General features: G+C 36.9%; 1 protein-coding gene across 3 annotated transcripts in view; it reads right to left on the bottom strand.

The window, feature by feature from the left end:
- The window catches only part of ADGRB3 (adhesion G protein-coupled receptor B3), a 731019-nt gene that overhangs the window by 15755 nt on the left and 688602 nt on the right, over positions 1-26662 (bottom strand). For all 3 annotated transcript variants that reach the window (XM_008062740.2, XM_008062741.2, XM_008062739.2), the window contains 4 exons: positions 22804-22899; positions 21348-21387; positions 15660-16303; positions 4285-4320 (listed from right to left, as the gene is read on the bottom strand). In XM_008062740.2, the coding sequence (XP_008060931.1) occupies positions 4285-4320; positions 15660-16303; positions 21348-21387; positions 22804-22899 (816 nt within the window). The remainder of the gene's footprint in view (positions 1-4284; positions 4321-15659; positions 16304-21347; positions 21388-22803; positions 22900-26662) is intronic.

Here is a 26662-nt window from a genome sequence, read left to right on the forward strand (position 1 = left end):
AAGAGGTTCCAGTTTCTATGAGCCACCTTGAGGGAGAATTCTGGTTCCTTCACTTTGAGGAAGAATGAGAGGCCAGAGACAGGAATGCAGGAGAAGGTCATTCACTTAGCCTTAAGTGGTTGTCAAAACTCATTAAGAAAGCAATGAATGCTATAGAAATGAAGCCTAATTCTTTAAGTTGTACTATGAAATTGGGATTATTTATGTGCCAATCCTTGGCCACAGTCCCAACGTGTCAGTAACAGGGCAGCTGTAGCTCCATGAATGATGTAACAGTGTCTACATTTCTAATATGTTTCTATTTGAATAAATGTGTCCCCAGGGCTTAAAAGGAACTAGACAAAGGATCTGGGGGAAAAAAAATTAGTTGTTTTATTTTTTAAATTTTGTCACTGTTGATCAAGAGTACACTTACTGTAAACATATAATTTTGTACCAGTTTACATTTAGTAAATATAGAAAGACAGAAATGGTCTAAGATTAAGTTGCTCAAACATTTCCTCTCAAAGTGACCTGATGGCACTTCCTGCGGGGGTCAGGAACAAAGCAGGGAGAAGTCAATTATAAGTGGGACATTTCTTTGAAATCTTATACCCTGGATTTAGAAGTTAACATAAAGTTTACTTTCTATGTGGAAGTTTAGCTGTGTTTGTAGTAATTTCAAAGCAATATAAAGTGATATATCTTATTTGACTATGTTCCCCCAAATCTCCCAATAAAAACTCAAGCCCCCACAAAGTTGGGCTATGAGTGTCTAGCATTTGTGTCTTCTCCTGACCTGTTCACCATCATGGCACCCCAGTTTGAGAAGCATAAATTAAGTGGGCATGGAAATTTCAGAGATATGTCTAAAATGTTTCTGAAAGTCTATATAATTTCCACGGAAGAATGTGCCATTTTTCTATCTCTGTGGTTTTGGAAGACAAGATACAAAACAAATACCTCTTCACGCATATACTTTTGACATGGACTGGATACTGTGATCTGTTACAATTTCAAAAGGGACATCTGTAACTGTGTTCTTAGGACTTCCTTGAGCCAAAGCTTGACCTAATTAAATAACCCTAGTATCCCTGATCTAACATCCTACAAGGCACCTTAATCTCAAAGTGTGAAAATGGAACTCATTCTGACTACACGTCTCCTTGATTTCCCTGGTTCTGCTATGGGTTCTAGGAGAAACCAGGATCAGAACTGGAGAGTCATCCTTTCTCCTGCCCCCTCACCCTTTTGCCCAGTGTTCATTCAGTTAAGGGTCAGATTCCATGGATTCTGCCCTGCAGGGTCTCATTACTGCTGTCTTCTCCTACCACATCCAGGAGGTTGACCTTCATTCTCTAGTAGACTAACTGCTCCAAAATGATATTTCAACTTCTTTTTCACATACTACAAACTACCCTCCCTGTTACTGACAGCTCATCTTTCAAAAGCCCAGATCACAGCAAATCATTCCTCACTGAAAAGAAAGAAGAAAAAAAGAAAAGAAAAGCAACACAAAATACAATAGGAAAGACTTAGCAGCTTTTTAATAGCAAATTAGGTAAAAACTGCTTTATGGCTTCTAAATTATACCCCATCTGTTCTCTTCCATGGGCTCTTTTAAGTAAATTTTGACTTGCTTCTTGTTTCTCGAGTGAGCCACACCTTAGCCAATCTCATGTTTCTTCCTCCTCCCAGAACCTCTACGTACCATTTTTCTATATCCTTGAGTTATATCCTATGTGAGTATCTTTGAAATCCACTGTGGCAGTCTTTGATGTGTCACCTCCATAGTTGTTCATTTTCTATACTACTAGTCTCTGCCTTAACTCAGGTACATTGTCCAATAACTTTTCTTTAAGGCAAACTGTATTGAAAACTAATTCAACTTTTTCTCATTCATTAAAAAATTTTTATTGAATGCTAAGTACCAGGATCCCTGCTTGGAGCCAGGTATACAAATTCAACAAGGCATTGGGTCACAGAACAGGAATATCACTACAGTGCTTTCTGTGTACGTTCCAGGAGGCAGGGATCAAGGTTTCACCATTTTGTGACTATTCAACCTTTTGCTCTATTTCTTCCAGGAATGCAATTGTTGTCCTGGAGACTGGCTACCTGAAATTACTTTTCCTGGGATATAATATTAACTAGCTGCAAGAGTGTTAGGAATATGCTAATTGTTAGAGTATTATTATTGTGTTTAGACTCCAGGGAGTGTCTTGGGCTTAAAACCTCAACAGAAGATGCTTTAAGTTCAGGAGGCAGTCAGCCAGTGATAAAGCGTCATAGCAGGCTGCTGTGTGGCAGAGCTTGCAGGGGAAGAAGGGGCATCAGGGAGCTTGATGGGAATTTAATTAATCTAGCCTGAATTAAGGAGAGGGGTTACAACTTGGATTCTGCCTCAAGAACCACCCGCCAAATACAATTAGATTGTATTAAATTACATCAGCATTTAAATCTAATGACAACTTTTGAACCTAATCCATGTGGTTTCTGCTATACACCTGTAACAGCACATGGGACTCAGGGAGGGACTCTGAGCAATTTGTAAAGAGACAGTAATGTCTCAATGTTTCCCTTCCCCCAATTTTGACATCTACAGTACTCATGCAGTAACTACAGCAATTAAAGAGCTAAAGAAAATGTCCAGGGGTTCTTGTGCTGACATTCCTAGTTTTTCCCAACACATATATTGTTAATGCCATGGTTTTACACATGGAATACTAAACACAGAAATAAGTATCAGCTCAAAGAGTCTGCCACCAGTTGCCATAGAGAACGAATGAAAAGGGAACAGTTTTTCTAATGCTCCCAACGACGCAGTATGATTAGATTTCTTTTCAGTGCTTGTGATTATATAACTTAGGTTGGTTGCACTGAGGCTTAATTTTAGATCTAGATTTTTACTCTATTTTGAAACCACTGATCCCTAGTGGGTTAATTCTCACCTCCTTTCCTTCTGTACTAAAAGAACAACTTATTGTTTTCAGACAAAATAGCGCAGTGTAGTTCTCTATTTTTGGTTACCTGAAGAATTAATGTTAAAAACAAACAAATTAAGTTTTCTGTTCCTTAAAAAGCATAAAGAATCTGAAAATGAAGATAGTTGAATATTTTTTATTCAAACTTACATTCTTGATACTTTTATGCTAAAAACTTAGGATGCAATAAAACCTATACCCCTTGCTAGGCTGCAACAAAGAAACTGCATCTGAAATTAAAATTTTCTACTACATCATTGAGCCCAGATTCTTCATCATTACTTTTTATTTTGTAGTTTAAAATGTTTCTAAAAAGAACCAATTCTCAATAAACTCTAGTCAAGGTAAAACCATTGTTGGCCACTGCAGTGAATAAAAACAAGTCTTATTTTGATATATGATGTACATTGTAGAGCCACAACTTTCATCTACATGAATTAAATGACTGAATTAGGAGTTTCCATGGTCTAGGAGGCTTCTGTGATTTAGGGAATATTGGTTAAGAGTATTGAGTTCTATGCATGCATCACCAGGGCATGAACAAGTTGGAAACATTTATAATGCATTGTATTCAATTATGTCAGCAGACTCTGTATCATATCCAATTATCAAGATGCATAAGTGTGTTTTATGCTATGCTCAAACATCATTAATTTTGTGTTTAGCGAAAGCTGCTCGAATGGTATCATCTCAGTCATTTCCAGCATCAATATTACAGCATCAATATAAATTCAAGGTAAATTGGAAAATGAAAATTTCCATCTTTTTTATATCTGTGAAAAGGCATTTGTTAAACACAGGAGCACATCGAGTCAATACTTGCTATTGGAACAAAGAATCTGAATGTCCCACAGAGAACCTAAATAATAGAAATCAGAACATGAGAAAAAAAATTTCTCAGAGAAAGCCCAGCTAACCAGCCCCAGCATGCTCACAGGATATCTCTAGGAAGTCACTGAAGTAAAACCAAGAACATTGTTTAAAATATAAAAATCAGGAAGCCGGCAGTCCTGCCTTCCAACAAACTGGATTGACCAGACCCAACTCCACCATAAATTGCCCACTTAGAATTTATAAAATAAATCCCTTACATATCCAGAAAAATCTCATTTCAGCAAATACTTAAAGCAGTTAGAACTTAAAAATTTATCTACAACTAGCTATACAGTATAAATTTTAATTAAAAACATTTGACTAATTAAACTAGTGCATACTAGTATCCTTACCCTGGTGTAGCTGCATAAAGTAATATGTTTAAGTAATTATATTTCAATTTTGAATTCAAGTAATTGAAATTATAAAATAATTCATAGAAACTTACCTCGAAGTCAAGGTCTGAATATCGTGATTTTCTTCTCTGTTAAATTTTTAAAAAGGAGAAAAATCAATAAAGTTATGTTTAGTCATTCAAACAAAATGAAAACCATTATTTTTAACAAAGATAACTCTCCTTATTTGTGATACATACACGTATATATATATTCCATCATAATTTCAAAATATTCAATCAACATTGTTTCACTTTCACTGTGACTTCCTTTTAAAATAGAAGAATATAAAAATACAGACTATTGCTCATCTTGACCTTTTAACTCTAATTTTCAGCAGGGAAAGATTATTCTTATGAAAACTCACACAAACATTAGAACCTTGAAATAGGCTTTAGGCCTACCATAGCAAAACCATTTTCAGGCCCAGGGGAATAAGGATTGTGTAGGAAAAACTGTCCAGCCATCTCAACACCTCCCACCAACAACCTTTAGTCTTCATTTCTATCAAATTCTACCCTGTCCTCTAAGTCCCAAAGTTTCTCATAATCCTCACCACAGATTTCTTGAAATCTGTCAGTCCTCCATGATAAGAAGGCCATTCTCATTGCTAGTCCTTAGGAGCTAAAGCATTTATTTTAATTCAGCAAAATAACAAATATTTTGCACCCCAGCAAAATGTAGATATAAATGGATTGTCTCACAGTGTTCCTCTCTGGTGCTAACTCAAACAGCTTCTGAAATCTGGTTATAGATAAAAATGCATTAATAAAATAGAGCATTCAGGAAGTAGGCCTGATACAATCAGGAAATAGGGCTAAAATGAAATTAATGCAATCTCATGGATATGATTTTCATGCTATTAGTGTAAAAATGGTATTCTTAGCAAATTTCAAATATAGATTTTAGAAGAAATTTGGCCTTATTTGGGGGAGAGAAACAAAAGACAAGGGGAACTAATAAATAATTAAAGCAAGTAATATTCAGGTAGTTGGAAAAATATATAAATCTTTGGGCAAACTTTTTTGTTTTTATTTCCCCTTCTGCTCCCATCTCAAAAACTACAATCCTAATTTCAATAACTAAACAGGCAAATGTACCCAAGACTGGAGGCAGACTCTGTTCTCCATTGTGACTAGCGAATGTTAAGAGACAAAAAAATCATTCATGTCATGTCTTGAGAACAAGGATAGAATTTCTGCAGCTAGTTAAAATTGTCATCGCAAAGCCAGAACCTCCCTGTGCGGTCTACTCCCCAAACCATGCTTCAGCAGAAGGTGATAAACCAAAGTGATTTATTTTTTCAAACGTAAAATAGTTCTGAAATATTTTTATTTTGGTGAAGCTGTTTATAATTGAAAATCCAGTCTTTGAGTACAATCAAGGAGAGTGCTGGAAGGAGACTGCATTATCAAATGAAGACTTGGCAAGTTGATTTTGCTTTCTCCTGTCTCCAGCATCACCCTGGTTGTGTGCCCTGGTGATACCAGGAAGAGGAAAGCCTGTGGCAAGGCACTGACCCCACCCTATATCAGCTCTGCTGCACTGCTGCTGTCCAAAGGCATCCTTTAAACCCAGGCTCCAGCCTGCCGCACTCTGCTTTGCTATAATATGCTGGACCAAGTATCCATGTGCCCATCCTGCTTCTGAAGGCTTTGCCTTCTTGGCACTGTGCCTCAGCAGGACATCGCAGCAAAGTTCAAACCTGGAAACACTTAGTTTTAAGCAATTATTACAAAACATTAGTCATGAGTTTTGCATTCCATTTGATAATGAAATAGTGAAATCTTATGAAAAAGGCTCAGCTATCCAGAGGAGGAAGAGACCCGTCCACCGTACACATTGAGGTGTTCTCTGTTGGTAGTGGCTATATATTATCCTGTTTGCTTCTGAATGCGAGGCTCAGGTGCCCATGAACATATCTCTAAAGGGTCCATACTGCAGGAGCAAGAGCAAAAGGTGGGAACCTAGAAGAACACCAGAGACAGATTGTGCTTCTGAGAGCAGACATCACCAATGTCAACGTGAAATATGGGAAGAAAATGGAGACACTCCTACAAATAGATCTCTCTCTCTCCCCTATTTAATTTAATTAAAATTAAATTCTAACATTAGGTATGGCAGGGCCAGTCTAAGGAATGAACAGATGAAGCAAATAGATCTAACTCAAAGGAGCCTGAAGGTGGTGGAGGGGCTTGAAGGAAGTGGGAAATAGAGCAGTAAAACCTTAAAAATTAGAGTGTGGGAAAAATGTGGCAGATTTTTTTAAAAGTCCAAAAGAGTTAGAAATTTGTGTAATTTTATTCAGGTTCCCCAGCCAAGCATTTCAACCTTTTATTGTTTATAAAGTGCTTTCTCATTTGATCATGCCAGGCACTCTGTGGGATGGGCAGATAACATGTTATTTATGTTGCTCATATTATGAATGAGGAAAAATGAGGGTTGATGGAGTTGGAATGACTTGCCCACTTCACCTGGTTGTAATCAAATGAGCCTGACTCAAACTAGGACTTCTGAATCCAAACCCGGCATTTTCTCTACAATCTCTTGCTATCTGCTCAGTGATCCAAGGGGATATCTTACAGCCAAGATGCCTGTGATATTTTGCCAGTTGTTACTAGAACTCAGCAAGAATATCATTAGATGACCCAGGCAGTCCAAGGCTGACAGCAGGGGGACTGGAATGCTTTCTAAGCATAAAGCAAGCTCAAGCAGATTAACCCTCACTTGTCAATGGCATTCTGAAGGAGAAAAAAAGTGTAAATTTGATATTTTTGTATTCGAAAGGAAATCTGTTGATTAAAAAAACCTTGAAATCATTCGAATACAAAAGAGTTTACGAGCAATGATACAGTAACAATAGTGGACTTCTCCACCTCCAGATATAACTCTCCCATCACAAAATTTGGCTTATTGTAAAGAAACACTGGGCATTGGGAAATTGGGGATATAAAGAAAGAACCAGAATGTTGAACCAGAATTTTAATTCCATTTAGTTTGGGTCTGTTTCTGCCTTTCATATATATTCAGTGCCTTGAAAGGTCTTTCAAAGCATTGATGCTGATTGAAACAAGGACTGACTCACACATTTACTCAAATATCTTTCTGGGCTCTCTGGAATGTTACTGTAGGGTAAGAAACTGGTTAGAAGTAATGACCACTAGTCACATTAACACAAGGAAGGAATCAGCAGTTGCTAGGCACTGCTAGGGGAGGGAGAAAGGGAGGAATGGAGAAGAATGGTGGACACGTGACAACACCAAGGGTACCTGGCCCACTACCGGGGGAGTGAGGGCCAGCTAGAAGCCCAGACTTCACCTGCATGCAACCTACTTATGTGGTTTACCCTCACTTGTACCCTATATCTCTATTGTAATAAAAAATGAGAATCAATGAATAAAAGTGATCAATCCATAACAATTTTAATAAGAAGTTGAACACTGAAAAAAATGCTGCGGCCAAGCGTGGTGGCTCAAGTCTGTAATCCCAGCATTTTGGGAGGCTGAGGCGAGAGGATTGTCTGAGTCCAGGGGTTCGAGACCAGCCTGGGCAACTTGGTAAGACCTCATCTCTACAATAAAAGAAAAAATTAGCCAGGCATGGTAGTACATGTCTGTAACTCTGGCTACTTGGAAGGCTGAGGTGAAAGGATCACCTGAACCAGCAGGTCGACGCTGGGGTGGTCATGAGCATGCCACTGCACTCCAGCCTGGGCGACGGAGGAGACTCTGACTCAAAAAAAAAAAAAAAAAAGGGCTGCATGCCAATTTAAAATAAGCCAGGGTGATACTGGTATGTTTTATGAAGGTAAATCCCTCTATGTGTCCCAAATTCTCATGTAACTTGATATAAAGAATCCTTTGTTCTTTGCTGTTTCCTCTTCTTAATTTCCCACTTAGAACTCACCCCAAGTTCTGTTCTGTTCTCAACACTCCACTAAAATGCCTCTTGTCAAAAGTCTCTGATGAGTTCCATCTGGTCAAATTCCAAGGGCAATTTCCTGTTCTCATCTTATCGGACTCTCAGAAGCTTTTGAAAGTTAATCATTTCTTCATTAAAACACTCACCATGTCTCAGCCATCTCTTTTTCTCCCCCATCCATTTGCTGCAGCTTATTTGCAGGTCTCCTTTGTTGGCTTTCTCATATCCCTGCCTTTTAAGTGTTGAGTTCCTGAGTGATTTTCTTTCTCATATTCTCTTCTGGATAACATAATTTATTACCACGATTTTAAATATTTTAAACTCCCCAAATTCTTTCCTTTCTCCTGTCTTCCTTATCATAGAAAATGCTGGATATCTAGTTGGTCAAGCCAGAGACTGTCACCCTCCACATTCAATCCACCAGCACATTCCACCTGATCTACTTCAGAAATAATCTTGACCTGCCCACACTTTTTCATCTCCACCTTCACCTCTCTAGTCAAAAGCAGTTTCATCTCTTGTCTGTATTATCTTCCTGTCATCTAGCTTTCTGCTCTATCTCCTTTCCTGCAGCAACTGGCCTCTAACTGTTTCTCTTCTAAACAACCAAAGTGATGGATGAATGGATGGATACATGGATGGGTAGATTGTGGATGAATGAATGAATGAATGCAAGGATGGAAGGATAGATGGATGGGTGGATGGATACTTGAATGAATGAATTAATCCATGAATAGATGGATGGGTGGATGGATGGATAGATGGTTGCATGCATCGGGGGAGAATTAATTGTGATAATTCTTTCCTTAACAGCTTTTATTTCCTTCCATTGTTTTATAAGACTTTACAAAGTCTAGTTTCTTCTTTCCAGTCTAGCTTCATCTTATGGAGTTCTCCTCTTGCTACATAGTTATTCTGATCCTGTGAGAATATGTCAAGCTCTTTCCTACCTCAGGACCTCTGAACTTCCAGTTTCTTTAGCCTGAAGCATCCCTCCAGCTCCTTGCAAGCCATGTTCCTTCACAGCTTTATTTCTTACACTATACCAGCACTTCCAAATGCTTCTCAGATGACCTTATCTGAAGGAACCTCTCCCTCACATTCCATAGTTACTACCACCTGCTGCACACTGTTTTAGCTGATTCATTGGTTTCGAGGTTAATTATCTGTCTCTCCCATAGGGTTTATTCTCCACCAGGGCAGAATCCATGTCTCTGTTTTATTTTTTATTTTTTTGAGTTGGAGTCTCACTCCATCGCCCAGGCTGGAGTGCAGTGGCACACTCACGGCAACCCCAGCGTTGACCTGCTGGGCTCTGGCGATCCTCCCACCTCAGTCTTCCAAGTAACTGGAACTACAGGCGCCCGCTACAATGCCTGGCTAATTGACCTTTTATTTTATTTTATTTTATTTTATTGTAGAGACGAGGTCTCGCCAAATTGCCCTGGCTGGTCTCAAACCCTCGGGCTCAGGCAATCCACTTGTCTCAGCCTCCCAAAGTGCTGGGATTATAGGCTGAGCCACTGAGCCCGGCCTTCCATGTTTCTCTTGATCACTTTGTTATTCCCAGCACCTAGCAGGGGGTTTTGCACAGTAGTGGACATTCACAAAATTAGCAATGAGTGATAGAAGGAGTTGCACTTGGCAGCCAAAAAAATCTCAAAATATTGTGACTTGTTTTTGTTTTGTTGTTGTTGCTTTTCTCAGAAATACTCTGGATGAATGTGGTTAAGCAGGTGGACTAAATAAACAAAGAAAACCATCACGAATGGATTACCTGTCAGCTGAGAAAATCAAGACAGCTTACAGGAAGGCAGGCTTATTACTAATAGAAAGAAAAAATCCTTGAGGATGATTTAAGAGTGAGAAAATGCACAGCAGTTTGAGGCTACTCAGAGGAATAGTGAGTGAGTGGATGCACAGAGGCATTTTTTCATATCTAAATCTTGAAGAATGATGAATAATTTCTCAAAGAGAATACTTCATTGTTTGTGTCACTGCAAATTAAGCTGGACGAGACACTAGAAGATTCACAGCAAGTAATAAATTCCACTGACTAATAAATGACAATGTGACGGCCATTAAAAGTTTCTATTATACGGCAAGCAATGAACTCCCTTGCAAGGAGAAGGCTCTGATAGCAAATCCATTAAAAATAGCTGTGGAAATGAAATTTGAGAATAATTAATTTTTAAAAATGACTTTTATCCAATCTTTTTAATCCAATTTTGTGTGCCTGCATAAAAGACAAAATTCCCCAACCCAGAAGTAAAAGCAAAACAGTAAAGAAAGGCAAACCTTCCTTTCACCAGACTTACATGAAAAAAAAAACGTAAAAAAAAAAAATTGTGCACATGGTCAGTTTTATAATGGCTTCTGCTAGTGACAGAGTCTCCCAGTCCCAAGTGAGGCCATAACATTTTGTCTAATATCCTGAATATCGATTTAGCTCAGTATTCAAGCTTCTTCTCAGAAATTCAGGACAGAACGGTAATGACATAATAATAACACAATCTTCCATCTAAAGTGCTCCTTACCATTTTCAAAGGTTTTTCATGTACATTATCTAATTTGATCCTTACAACAGCTGTAAGGGAGGTACCTGTAATGTGATATTATTGCTAAAATACTTTACCTTTAAAAACCATTATGCTGAGAGCTCAATAATTCATGTCCAGAGAAAAACTGGTGTATAAAAATGTAGCCAAGATTAGTGTCTCTTTTCATCCACTTACACATTGAGAGGGACAGATCTGAAAATGTTTTCAGATATATAGGTAAGTTTATTTATAAATTGGAAGGTTAGAGCAGCAAAATCTTGTTTTTGAAGACAATTTTATAATGTAATGTCTAACTCTTACTCGTTGAGATTTTATTTTATTTTTTTTGAGTCAGAGTCACCCAGGCTGGAATGCAGTGGCATGCTCACAGCCACCACAGCCTCCACCTGCTGGGCTCAGGCGGTCCTTCCACTTCAGCCTTCCAAGTAGATGGAACTACAGGCATGTGCCACCATGCCTGGCTAACTTTTTGATTTATTGTAGAGATAAGATCTCACCAAGTTGCCCAGGTTGGTCTTGAATCTGTGGACTCGGAGTCCTCTCGTCTCCACCTCCTAAAATGCTTGGATTACAGGCACGAGCCACCGTGCCTGGCTAGATTTTTTAATTGATGAGAAAAATTAAAGCCAGAAAAAAAGAAACCACTAAAGATGTTTATATTGGAGCAAAGTGTTCCACAAGAATTGGCATGATAGAAATGCTGAGAAGCCACATAGGGACCACCCAGGAAAAGCAGGAGAAGAAGCAGATATGCCTTCTGGCTGGACAAAGGGAGCCAGCTGGATGCCGTCAGCCCAGGAGCAGGGCACCTCGAAAGCTGGGGCCTTGTGGGAGCTGTAGCTAAAGTGGTCCTAGGTGTTCCAAATGCAGAAAGAGAAGGGGAGAAACGTCCCAGGTTTCTCTCTCCTCTCCAACCTCCAATTTCTCATCCGCACTCCCTGTTGACTGAATCCAACCAGAAGCCAGCCACGCATGAGCCTGCATCAACCTTGAGTGATGGAGGGCAAAGGGTAAAGAATGGATTGTTGCCCACTGGCAGAGATATGCATGTTACCTGGAAAGACTTGAGTGAGAACATAGTATTTAGGTCTAACAGCAACAACCTGTCAAAATAAATACCAGTGCTTCAATGACTAGGATCATACCCTGACCTATCTTCTTACAACAGCACACCTCTAATTTTTCAGAAAATAAATAAATGGATCAAGGATTTAAAGAAGATTTCATAGTCCTCAAGTGCTCGAGAGCCAAAATACCTCTTTGCTCCCCTCTTGCTCCAAAGCAGAAACCTAGTGTGGTTTTGTTGTTTTTGTGTGGCTCTATACATGCCAAGCGTTCAACGCATTTTGTTCATTAACTGAAGGTGAATGACTAAAGTGCTGATGGCAATATCATTCTTCTTAGCCTTAAGCAGAGCTGTTAGAGGATATCTAGGGTTGGAGCCATTGTTGTGAAAATGTTTTCCATACTAATATTTCATTTATTCCATAATTGTGGAAACGCTCAATCTCAAATTTTTAGAATTGCTTAGCCAGCACATTTGGGAATGACTATAGGTGGAAAGATAATATATTACAAGAAAGAAGCAAGGCACTATGAGTCATGGAGAAAAATCTGGATGAGTTTCTATGCCAAGAGACTTCAAGAATATATTCAAATTTTTATACCCAACAATTGGGGGTTAGCTCAGCCTACTCTCCTTGGGTTGGAGCCTGCTTGTTGGGGATGTCCCTTCTTTCGCTATTGCCTCCTGCCTATTTGAATAAATGCTTCCACCCTTTTACCCCCTCAAGTCTGTCTGACTTTCTTTTTTTCTCCCTCAACTCTGACTCTTCCTCTCTTGCACTTCTTCATGGATTATGTGCTCCATGCTACAACTGGTAGCATTTATTCTCTCCTCTCTCTCTCATTTCCCCCTTTCCACATTGGTGATTTGTGAAAACCAGCTCCTCTGGAGGCAAATTCCTGAGTTAATAGGAATATCTTTATATTATATTATTGAAAGGACCCTGGAGCCTATGGTAGCCTCTGCTGTACCAGCCTCCCAGGATGGATGTGCTTGTGGCTTCAGCCTTTCTTCTCAGAGAGAGAAAGGTCTCAGATCATTCTATTGCTTATGCCTCATGGGATCCACCTATTTACTGCTTTCATCTTTATATTATCTTGTAAGACTCAAGACACCTCTTCACTACTGTTGATCCCACTCTTCATGTGGATATGCCAGTCATCTTTCTACTTTTCCTCTGTTATTGTCAGAATAGCCTCTTCTTCCTCAGCTGACCCTGCAGATACCATCTAGCACAGCGAAACACTTGTCTTGACAGCGCATCCACAGCTCTGATGGAAAGCCATACTACTGGCTTTATCTGCATGGACCACAGTCCCATTTCCAAAATCTGTCAGTTGTGTGCATATATAGAATAAGGGCTTAATCCATTTCATGTCTTTATTCTCCATAAGACCAAATGTCTGTCAAGGGGTAGAAAGAACTTTAAAGTTACCTTTACGTGGATGTCCAGGCTCATCTCTGTCTCTTCTAGACAGAATAAACTTGATCAGGACAGAAAGATTCTATTCCTGAGTTTGCTATGCACACGCTCTATAACCTTGTACAAATGACTTTACTTCTAGGATTATAACAACTTATCAATTGCACAGTAGTGTTGTGAAGATTAATTAATTCCTATTTTTAAGGTGATTTGAAGATCTGCTAATGAAAGATGCTATATAAATGCTAATTTTCATTATTCATTCCCACATCTATATATTCTCTTTCAGTTGCCTCATAAAATGGTCACCCCAGGAAATTACTATTAAACTCCTTTAAAGAATGAGAATGGAGAATGAAATTATCATTCTGAATTTCCATCCTTTTCAAGATATAAGTTTTGAGATCTCTAAGTCATTTAAATGCAGATCTTTTGGCTGAATCACAGTTATATATGATGCTTATGCTTAATAATAAGGATATAGAAATTTGGAAAAATCATAAACTGAACAAAAGCAGTACTTGGAAATGCAGTCTATTGTTCAAGCACACATAACCTGTACAATGTCAACCCAGGAAGGTTTTTAGGCTTTGGATGGAAAACATTTTTCTAACAACTAAAATATTTTAATGCAATTCCATTCATACCTCGTTAGCACATGAAAAAGAGCTATTCTATATAGAATACTTTCATATGGTCATTATGATTACTTATGATGTTATATTATTATATGCATACTCAATAAAAATCCTTTCAAAGACTTTTGTGATTTTTGCATAAATACTGTGTAGTTTTTCATTATCATAGTAGACCTGCTAGTCTCTGGAATATGCAAGTGACAAGTAGGGAAGCAGAAGCTATTCTGCTAATTCAGGATGACAGCTTTTGTTCAGAGGAAGTTCTAGCCACCCTGAAGTTGAAGTTGGCTTCACTGACCGTGCCTATGCCTTTGGTTCTGAAGAAAGATTCTGACCTAGTTATTCTCAGAAATGTCATTCTGTTTGAGGTTGATTGAGAATTTATCTTAGATTCTATTCACATTCCCATTTTTGGTCTAGAATCTCTTCTATCCAGTTAAGAAAACCTTAAAATTACTTTATTTGTCATGGCCTTTTTTTTTTTTTTTTTAGCATCTTAGGGTGTTTCTTCATTGACATAGTAAAAGAAATGACTGGGGGAAAGTGTGGATCAATTGCCTCCGGGAACTTTTGGACACTTGAGCACACAATGGTCAGCACATCCCTGATGGAAAAAGCAAGCAACCTATGATTGTGCTTTTCTATTGGTAGTGTCTTATACAGTAATCTATTATACTAAAATAATTGGCAATAGTGTAAAAGAATATATGTTTTATATTGTATATTCAACATATCCATCAGCAGCCAGTTCACAGCTACACCCTGCATCATGTTATGGGCAGGGGAGAAGTCAAGAGGTGTTTGTTTTTCACTTTTGGTGGTCATACTAGGAACAAAGGCCATGTGGTTGGACCTCGGAATCCTGACAATTGGTATGCTCAAATTACATGAAAGACACAATCTAACACCCAGTGTTATAGTGGTCAGTATTCTGTAGTTAAGAGCAAAACATTTGCTCTGAGCTATACTGATCTAATGTAATACAAATTAGAGTTTATAATAAGCATAATGGTAAAGCTATGAGAAACATTCCAATTTCTGTTCTTTTTAACAGGTGCTCTTACACAGAAAATGCAGATCTCAGTTTAAGTTTGTAAAGCCATGTAGCCACTACCTACTAAAAAGATCCCAAGGTATATCAGATGCATGCATGCGTGTGTGTGTGTGTGTGTGTGTGTGTGTGTGTATTTATAGGTGCCCTACTTAGTTACCATTATGTCAGAGTTATTATTATTATTATTATTTTGAGTTGGAGTCTCACTCTGTCACCCAGACTGCAGTGCAGTGGCCGCTTCTGGCCACCACAGCCTCAACCTGCTGGGCTCTGGTGATCCTTCTGCCTCAGCCTTCCAAGTAACCAGAATTACAGGCATGTGCTACCATGCCCGACTGATTTTTTGATTTATTGTAGAGATGAGGTCTCGCTGCCCAGGCAGGTCTCGAACCCGCGGGCTCAGGCAATTCACTCACCTCAGCCTCCCAAAGGCGCGGGATTACAGGCTGAGCCACCGAGCCCGGCTATGTCAGAGTTATAACTGATAGGTACCCACTAAAATATTATAGGTTATGTTTTTTATCGTGATCTTAACTGGGGGGTCCTAATGTATTACTAGAAAACTCTATACCTGGAATTTTAATCCCAACCTGCCAAAAATTGTCTGATACATAATTGAAAAAGCTAATGCAAGTCTTCCTTCTCAACATCAGTATCGCATTATCTATCTATCTATCTATTTATCTATCTATCTATCTATCTATCTATCTATCTATCTATCTATCTATCAGATATCAAGGAAATGTTTAATCTTCTGTTGCTCACCTCTAAAGAGCTCATAGATATTGTTGATCCAGTCTCACTTCTTGATAGTCCTGCAGTATCATCCAACTCAGAGGCCATGAAATTCTTCACAGCTGTGCGCGGTTCAAAGGGCAGATTCTGCATATGTTCCTGGGGTCCAAGATGCTGCTCCAAGTTCATGTTGAATTGGTCCATGACAGGGGCATTCATGTTGAACTCAGGATTGACTTTGTAGTGCAGTAGCCTTTCATGCGGCAAGGTTTCCATGCCAATATTCATTTTGCTTTCCTCTTTCATAGATGGCTGGGTATTTACAGAACTTCTGGGCATCACAATGTAGTCACTCTCCATCATTCTTTCCTGAGGATGGACAATGTCCATGTCGGCCCCTCTCAGATTGTCATCCGTGCACAGGTATACAGTTCTCCGCAACTCACTGTTTTCTTTCTTCAAACACTGAGTGCTGAGCTCGTTCATGCCCATAGGCATGTGCATCCCAGTGGGCTGCTGGATGATGACTTTGGAGATGACATTTCCAGGTAAAGTTGAATAGCTTATCCCTTCAGGGTTTGCTCCCTTTTCTTCTTCATCGTCATTTAAAGAAATCCTAGAGAGTGTTCCCGTTATTGTGGCTGCGCGGCAGGGACCAATGTCCTTATGAAGAACTGTGAGTTGGAAAATAAAAGTTGATCAAAGGGAGTTAATGTGTGCTTATTGTTCATTACTTTCTTCCTGCAAAACAGTTTTCTTAATCAAAATATATATATTTTTAAAATCACACATCGACTTGTATGTACTTGGTTGAAATAACCCAATCACTGTTTATTCATTCTGTTATGCTCACAAAGATTTTAGGTAGCTTATAACCAAAGCATATCTGGAAGTTGATTAATGGGCTTTCAAAAAAATCTCCATGCCCTGTCTTTACAAAAACTCTGCATAACTTTTCAGGAAAAAGGTAAATTATAAGAGGCATTTTCTCCATCAATCTACTCCAAAGGGTTTTTATACAATTATGGATATATTCACAAAAGGTTGATTTTTATCTTAAAGGCTTTTCCCCTAAAGTGTTCTAGAGAGTCTACTCATTAAAACACTTATTGAAAGAGGTAATTAAGAGAACTTCATTCTCCTGGATCAAAAATCCCCCCCAAAATTATGCATGTTGAAAATTAATAGGAATTTATCTATTGAAGTCCATATGGTCAAGATAGATTCAAAATTTGAAAGTATTTATCATCTTTAGTTTCATATAGAAAAGGAATTTAAAAAAATCAATCTATGTGGTGGAATGCCCTTATGGAGTTATTAAAATTGTCAGCTGAGTTTAAGCAAAACAATTAAAAAACCCACAAAAAACTGTATGAGCCTCTGAAATCTCCATTCTACTTTAAGTCTAAAAAATAGTCATTTGTAGGAAACAAGTGTATGACAACTCATGGCATGAAAGGGAACAAAATAAAACACAAATTATCCCTAACAAAAACAAACCAATTAACAAAAAGTAACAGATGCTTTATTAAAATATATTTCAGTACTTTTTCTTTTCTTCTGTATAAAGAGAAAGCCATGTTTTATGGATAATAGAGGCAGAGTAACTCAAAGCATACTTAGTTATGAACAGTGTTAGTTTTGATGGTATGAAAGAATAAAATTCTGAAGATTTACTCTTGGTGCCTTTGGTATTGAAAGCACACAGACTAGCATTGTGGGAAGGGTGGTTCAACATGCACACCTGTTGCTACTCTCTCTACGAAGCAGAGGTGTCATCATTTAAAATGTCATTAGACATAGATCATTGTCAAAAATCTAGTTTATTGTCTCCACATACAAAGTTTCAGATATACCATTATTATCCAGTTTTCAAATAGAATCATAATTATTAGGCTTTAAAGGAGAGGTTGAAAACCAGAAGATTATGAATGTCTTTCCCTATTACATAGAAAAGAAGCCTTTAAAATTATTTCAAAATGTGGATCATTCATGTAATATTTGTTATCTTTAAAGATATTGTATCTAATTATAGTATTATTGTCTCTTTATTTTAGACACTAAAAATTATATTAACTCTACATCTATACTTTTTAAAATTAATCAACAATTTGGTTTTAGCATTCTATATTCAACGTTTATGTGCAAAAACCAAACAATAGTAAGATTCAACTATTATATGCAGTAAAAAAAAGTAATTCTGTTTTATAAAGTTATTTCCGAGACTCTTCCAATAATAGATCAGTAATGAATTGTGGTCTTCAGGAATTATTACATATGAAACTAATAAGGAATAAGATATATTAAATTAATAGATTTAATGGTATTCCAAATAAAATACTTTATAAAACATCTCAAAACCCAGGAAGAATACTTTTTAATCCTTAACTGTATATAAAAAGTAACCCAAAATTTATAGCAATAAAATTGAAAGGTGAGTTATGGGAATCTACCTTATTGCATTAAGAACATATAGGTGATTCTATACTTTTATTAATACATTGTAAACTATAAAAGAAGTTTTGCTACTGAGTATTCATTTCATTATATGAATAGTTTTGTAAAATGTAATATGATTTATAGTTAAAGTCAACACATTTTTATCAAATGAGATAGCCATGTTTGCAGAAATTTTTAATATATTATATATTTAGGAAAAAATCATTCCTCTTATGCAGTTGTAGCTACTCTATTCGAGAGAATGCCTGCCTCTTAGACTTCCTTAAAAAGTACATCCAAGTTCTGAGTACACAACATGAACAAATTAACCACCTACACATGAACACGTGATGTTCAAGTAATGGGACTTTTGAGAGAAATTAATCAAGTAGGAAATGCAAACAAAACCCAAACAAAACATAAAGCACCTGAATATTTTGCATAATCGGATGGATACTCCATTCTTTGGGGAAGTGAATTTCAAAAAAGTTTAGAGAAAGATTATTCAGAGTTCATGACTCGAGACTTTTAAATTGGGTATATTTCAATGTAGAAAGACACCTCCAGATAAACTCAGAAGAAAGTTTCGAATGACTTCAGCTAAAAATGGCACCAATGAACAATGAAAACAGAAACATTAGAAAAAACTATTTTCTAATAAAATAATGACACTGGCTTGTATTGGGATGCTTAATCTTAGCATACAATGCGACCTAGGAAAAATGGGCGAAAAGAAAACCAGATAAATACTGGCAGGATGTGATCACGGCTTGGGGAGGATGGTCTGGAACAGAGGTTCTCAGTGAGCATCGACATTACCTGGAGGACTTATAACAGTTCCTAACCCACAAGGTCCTCAAAATGTGCAATTCCCAGGTGATACTGACACTGATGGCCAGAGGATTACACTTTGACAACCACTGATTTAATGTTAATAACTGTTCAAAAGAAAGACAAAACAGTCTCTCCTACGTTGTTTCTCTAAGGAGTACACCAAAAGAGGCAGAAAGGCAACTAAATTGAAGTGAATGATTGGGAATTAAACAAATACCTAATCATTTAAAATAAATTAAATTTCTGAACTCAGACAAGTCACAATTCATCTTGGAATACAGATGTGATAGTTGGCACCATGGCTAGTGATTTTTGAGAAATTATAGAAGGTAGATAGAGTAAAGGAAAAATATTTTATAAATTATCCAAGAGGAAAGCAGTTGATTCTGGAAACCAAACACTAATGAGATTATGTCTTGGCAATATTTTGTTGAATTTTCAATAGCAAAGGGTGATTTTTAATACCCTACTCAGATCCACTATGGGTTGCCAAATCATGACAGTTATTTTACTGCTCTGCTATGCCAATACTCTACATAAAACATGGTGACTGAATTCAGGAATAGGAATATGAAATCAGTCTCTCATATTTTTGTGATTATGACAAAAACTGTGATCTGAGATTCTGTACAGATGTTTAATGGCTTTGATTTGAACCTGAAAACAACACATAAAAGAAATCTGTTGGCAGTTGGAGGGGAGGGGCTTACAGGATTAAGTTGCCATTCAGCTGCTTTATAGTTTGAATAAAGACTTAGAAGATACTCTTATCAAACTTTCAGTGGTCAAACACTCTATGTAGATGGTATGCTAACCTGAAATAATAGCAAAGATATAAGATAAAAGCAAATAGATATAAGTGCAAAGATCAGATTTTTTTATTCAAGGAAAATATAATGAAAACAGGATTTTTACATAATCTTAGACGGAAGAAGTTCTGACATTGCCTAAAAACATCTTAGGGATTTTAGGTAAGTTGACACTGGTACTAAAATAGAAATTAGACACAAATGTAGGCAACATTAATATAAGTAGAGAACCAATGGTGACAAGTGCTGGATGAGTTTGTATATATTGGGTGCTATAATTTAAAATGGACAAATTAGTGATGACCTTGGGCACCAAGTTTGGGAGGATGCCATGAGAAATGAAAAAAGGCTGCTTGTTCAATATCGAGAAAAAAAGACTTGAATTGGTTAAATGATACTTGCTTTGAAATATTTGAATATTTGGATGAAGTGGATATCAATTCTTGTTCCAAAAGGAGAATTAAGATCAACAAATAAAAGGTATCTTTTTTATGTTTTGCTCCAGTACTAAGAAGCGTCTTCCAACAATTGGAACCATCACCTAAAGTTAAACATGTATTTTTCTTTAAAACTATGGAGCTGCCTACTCTGGTAAGAATTTAGCTGCAAGTTGGAAGACATGGGATCCTAGCACGCCACGGCAGGGTGTGTTGCATGGTTTCTCCCGATCCTCTCTAAAACTGTAACAACCACCTTAATACACACACACACACACACACACACACACACACACACACACACAGAGAGAGAGAGAGAGAGAGAGAGAGAGAGAAAGAAACAATGTTATTTCTTCCTTGCAACAACCCATATTCCATACATGAGAAAACGGAGGCACAGAGAGGCTGACTTGACTGGCCGCAGACCCAACAACCATTCCTTGGTGGAATGGAAGTCTTACATATTCATGTTGATGCTTGTCTGCCATCATGGTGCTCCCAATGAACTATCCTTAGTTTCTCTTTCAGACTCCATTCTCTCTCTCTGTCTTTATCGCTTCCCCTTCATACACATACACTTCTGCTATTACGATTATTCCATTTGAAAGAGTCTATTTATTCATATACATGAATATGTGTGGAGACAAATGTGACCCCATCTTGGATGCTGATCTGCCGTGTTGACTTCCAAGTAACTCCAGTCCCATGAATGGCTCCTGGCTTCTACTTTATTTACGGTCTCTAGTGCAAGAACATGTACTCCAACAAATTCTGCTTTTAGATCAAAACAACCGTGATGTTATCACACAGATTCTAGGCTGTGATGCACATAGCATTCTTGCCTCTTCTGGAGGGTTGTTTTAATCATCTGTAGAGTAGGGACCCCTTTTCCCTGTGGTGTATAAGCCTTGCACTTGGGGAATAATGGTGCAATGATCTACCTGTCTTGCTGCCATCTACTACTACACTTCTGTCCATAAGTTCCCTAATAAACTACCTTTTATCCTGACAAACTGGATTTCTCTGCCTTGTTCTTTGGTATCTTGGCTCCTTCAGTATGTGGGGATCATTTTGCATACGTGGTCTTTTCACAGAACAATATAGGATGCATATACCACAGATTTTTTTAAAAAATAAAAATATACAGAAATGATTTACCATCCCTAATGATTATGTTTTCAAAATCTAAATATTCTTACCTGATCGACAAGCAATGTCTACATCCTTTTCAAAGTCTGTCTGTAACAAAAAATAATAAGACACAGAACCATCATTTAATGAAGATCTCAAGTGTCTTTTACTAATCAGATTGTCTAAAGTTCACGATATCTAACTAGACAGTGCCAGTTTGTGCAAAGAAAGTTTCTATAATCAGATTGTTTTCAAGAGTATTTCCTAGAGACCAAATGTTAAATAAAGTCAATGGAAACACAGCACACAACTTTAATAAGACAACACAGTACCTAGTGCCAACTTTAGTCTGGAAACTGACCATCACATATAAAAGGATAGAATGTTAAGGTTATTTCCTAACCATAATAAAGAAATCAAAATAAGTATTATTATAAATATACTGAAATGACTGTGCTTGTTATTTGCATTTTTAAACATTCAATTTGAATGTGTTGTTTGTAATACAATATAGTTCAACGTTGTCAAACCTGTAATAGTCACATGAGGCTCTTCTAGTGATTCATCTTCACTCAAATGTGACAAAAGGCTTTCAGGTTTAGGAATTAAAAATGAGGTTACACAATACTCATCTTGTCTAGAACCTGTTGGAATTTAGTTGCATCTTCATATTTTTTTCCAAAATTGTATTTTAAGCAAACCAATTGATTGTTTTAAAATGGTAAAATTAAACGATCCCATCTTAATCAAGGTCTTCCATATGTCCCTATAAATATTTTAAATCAGAGATTTTTATATCTATTTGTTTGTAGTAGAAACTGATTATTCTTTCTCCAGTCTTAGTAACAAATGTATCATTTAGCTTATTATTATGTTGCCTAATCCAAAAAATTAATAATAAATCAAACAATATGTATAAAAAAACTTTCCAGTTTAACTCCTGCTCTTAAAGACACAGTTTAAATCTCATCTCATTTCAAACTGGTTATGCTTGAAGTATTCCTGAGTTCCTACAATATTGGGCTCATATTCAATAACTGATCTTTCATTGGAAGGGTTGCTATTCCTTATGCTTTGGACAGTGACTCACATCTTAGACTCACATGGAGACTACAAATACCTGGGTCCCACTATTGAAATACAGACTTTAATTTGTTTGGGATGCAGTTCCTCTGATGATTTTAATGTGCCACTAAGCCTGAGAACCACAGCTTTAAGACCAGAGCTCTATCTGTATAAAAAACTCCAGATGATCTTATGCAAAGATCATTAACTCCAATTCTGTGCAAAGATGAAAATACTCTACAGTAATGCATAGGACATCCACGCTCCCCACACCCCGACAACAGATACTGGGTTCCCAAGCACTCAGACAGAACACTTATCTAGTATCAAAGTTCTAAGTCTGTTATGAACTGAAGCCAAAGTCACTTAAAATGAGATTTGATACTATATTACTAACAAGAGTTTTAAAAAATCTGGAGTAATTATGATTTAACAATTAGAAGATAAATAAAAACTCACCATGATTTGAGCATGCCCATTAGGAAAAGAGCTTGAAGAATCAGCATTGATTGGATCCTGACAGTTTCTCAACCGGCATCTAAATGCATCCTGAACCTGTGAAGAAAAAACACATTCATTTTCTTCTCTCTCTCTTTTTAAAAAAAACTTCTTTCTGAATAATGACCAGATACTGTCTATATTGGCAATCAACTACAAGAAAGTGCTTATCATAGCTTTTATGATCAAATACTCATTGTGTTTACTTCTTAATACAAATACTGGTATACCTGGTCTTTGCTTTACACCAAGGAAATTTATCACTTGCTATAACCTAGAGAGAGAACTGCCAGGAACTCCTTAGCTATAAAATGGATGTATCTGACTCAACACTAATAATTCTTGCCACGGGGAAGATTTATTCCACTGTTACAAATCATATGAGTGTCTTTCAAGGGGGATTTACTATTTGGTATGGAATAATCTTCATAAGATCTTTAAACATTGTGAGAAAATGAGATTACCCAGTGATTTTTGACTGGGCCTTTTCCTTCTATGTCTCATGTTAAAAGATTTGAATAGATTATTTCTTGTCTCCTTTTGAGCATTATATGCACTGATGTAAAAGCAAGACGCAATGAGACCAAAGGGAAACAAAACAACTCTACTTCTGGTGGATTGTCTTGGAGAAAAAAAAGTCACTTAGCAAAGCTAAACTTCCTTTATATCAATTCATAATCAAATTATGAATAAAGAACAAACATATCACAAGAAAATCCTAAGAACATTTCATGAATCCCTTTATTAAAAAGAAAAGTCAGTATACATGAAGAGCTGGCAGCTATTCTGACTATACGATGCCTCAACGTCAGCACCAACTTTCTGATTCCCATGGTCCACCAGGCTCTTCTCAAGATGTTGATAGAAGTTCCATAAATAGTTTCTTGTTCCAAGTCAATAGCAAGGTAACCTTTTCCTAACACTTTGGTTTGCTAGCTTCATATTACTGATATTCCCCTTACTGTGTATTATAATCTATTTTATTGGATTAAGAAATAAAGTACAGATTATGTTGTATTTTTCCTATGATACAAAAGCATCACTACAGAGACTTCCGGGTTAACACACAAGGATCTTTACTTTTGAAAAGCACTGATATAAAACAGCCTGCCACTGTTTTGATTAGAGTTGTGCATAATATACCTGTTAGTAAGAAAAAAAGAAAACTACAGGAGCCCATTAAGTTATGTTCAGCTTCCTCCTTGCCCTCTCACCTAATTTCATAGTCATCAGCGGGCTCTCCCCAAATTGCAGGATTTGAAAAGTAACTTGGGGTTGAGCCACCACCACAGACTGGTCACTCAGTCCACCAGTGAGACTTGCACCCACTTCTGTGTCTCCACCTCAGGCTCTAATTCTGGTGACATGGCTATAATGACTGTGAAATAAAGAGGTGGGTGATGGACTTGGTGTTCTCTGACTTCTCCTCCATTCTGTTATTCTAATTTCTAAATCTGAGATTTTCTTGAAAAAGAATAAGTTGTTGAATATGACTCAGCAAGATGTCTTATTTTCCTTTTCACATACAGCAATTAAAGTGCAGGTGCAGCAAAATTTAGTCTGATTATCTTTTTCTGAAGAACTGGATAAATATTTAGGATTAAATCATCCAACTTTTCCTAGTGAAGAAGACACAACCAGGTCAAAGTTAGAGTTTTTAGATGAGAATGCTTTCAGGATCCTCCTTTTTAATTAAGAAGTTGTTGTAGGTTATAAAGTGACACATCAATAATCAAAAATTGGTAATGAATCCAGTATTTGTCTCATCATTGATCCCCACTCTTTCTATTATGCAGAAATTTGAATTGAGGAAACCAATCAGAAAATATATGCGATATTAGAAAAATATCCTAAGAACCAATGTCAGAAAAATAAGTACATGCTGGTTTTCTATTTTTACCCCAAGGCAACCACTAAAGTAGCACAGTTTATAAGAGAAGACAAATAATAGGTTATAAATGTCATCCCCTGGGAACTTGGTGCATCAAGATTTCTTTCCAATCAATTTCTAATTATGACCATGTATAAAATATGTAACATTTTGGCAATGCCAACTGTAATTTGGTCCTAGCTAGCCACTCCCTAGTTTCAGACTTCCGGAGCATAGCTATCATATTTTTGACTAACAATCAAGTATGGAAAAGCAACTTCTGTAAGTTTCTCTTCAAAATCCACTATCCAATTGCTTGAAGGAGATATAAAAGAAATCTCACTCTTTTTCAAACACACACACACACACACATACAATCAATATGTCCAACTATCAAACTCCCAACCATGGCAATGGATTAAGGGCATTTCTACACTGGAGAATGATGTCAGCTTCATGAGTCAGTCAATGATGCTCAGAAGAAATATAAAACAGAAGAGTATAAAAACCCTCCAGTAAATTCAAGGTCATTTTAATGGTCATATAAATGCCATAACTTAAGTGTTAGATTCTGTGACACTTTTAGTGCCTGTGATACCTCTAATTAAGAAAGAAAGGAGAAATTCTACTTGATTTCAAATGCCCCATTTGATTTTTTAGAAATTTAAAAAAATGTATTGGGGCAAGCTAGATAATCTGGCCTTAAATATTTGCCCAATACTGTCAGAAAAGGAAGATTACACTAGATCTCACAGTATGTATATATATTTTTTAATCACAAAAGAGAGTACTTCAGGCAAGACTGTACCTGGGAAAAGCATTCACAGCTATTTGGAAACATTTTGATTAATTAATTGAATTTTCTATCATGTTAGCAAAAAGAGTGTTGACTTTGGTGACTCAATATGAACTGCGCTGGTGAAAAATAACTGCGGTTTTCTAAAAAGCAAGTCTACAAGAACCTTAAATCCAGACAAGAGTAATGCATAAAAAAAGAAAACAAACAAGACAGAATCTAGAGCTATCTCTTCCAGAAATTAAAAACTTCTGTGCCAATAGTCATGTTACAATGCTGCATAATAATAATCTTTGACTTATTTTAGGTTAACAATTTAATTTAAAATATATTATGTATTAAAATCATTATAACTTTGAGGTCTTGTGAAACTGACATTTTATAAAACTTAGTTGAAACTAGCAAATACAACTTTTAGATAAACTGTAGGAAACAATTAAACATGGCACAGTTAAAATTCAGACTCCAAAATGTCATCTTTTAACTTACCATAATATGCAACAGATCTTTCATTTTAATTGACAGGTAGGGTGTCAAATACCCGAGGGAAGTAGAAAGGCACAGATATGTAACTAGCCTCGAAATATTCGGGTGACTTAATGGTAATCTGATGACATTATTGCAACATTACTCACACTAGCAAAAACAATGAACTAACCATGGTGCCCTTCAAAAGTGGACTGGATTTTTAAAAACGTGGTACATATACATGATGGAATATTATGCAGCTATAAAGGACAAAATTATGAACTTCGCAGCAACTTGGATGGATTTAGAATCTCTAATACTCAGTGATCTATCACAGAAACAAATAACTGAGTACCATATGTTCTCATTCAGAAGTGAACCCTGAACAATTATCATAATACTATAAAAGAGGGATTGGCAGTAGAAGGAAACTGCCGGGGAGGGGGCACACTTCATCAATAAGGGTACCTGATCTCAAACCAGGCAAAGTGGGGGCCAAAGGGAGGCCCGAACTTTACCTGTACAATGACCACTTGTATATCTAATGCTGAATCGTTCCCTACATCCTTAAAATTAAAACGAAATAAAAGATGAAGACGAAGAATGGCAAGAAATGTCACAAAATCAGGTGAAGAGTAAACAGCAAGCTATTGAGATTGTCTCCTGAGAAGTGGGCAGCCATGCAC

This window comes from Carlito syrichta, unplaced genomic scaffold, assembly GCF_000164805.1.
Source record: "Carlito syrichta isolate Samal-C Ts95f unplaced genomic scaffold, Tarsius_syrichta-2.0.1 Scaffold305809, whole genome shotgun sequence".
Taxonomy (NCBI): Eukaryota; Metazoa; Chordata; class Mammalia; order Primates; family Tarsiidae; genus Carlito; species Carlito syrichta.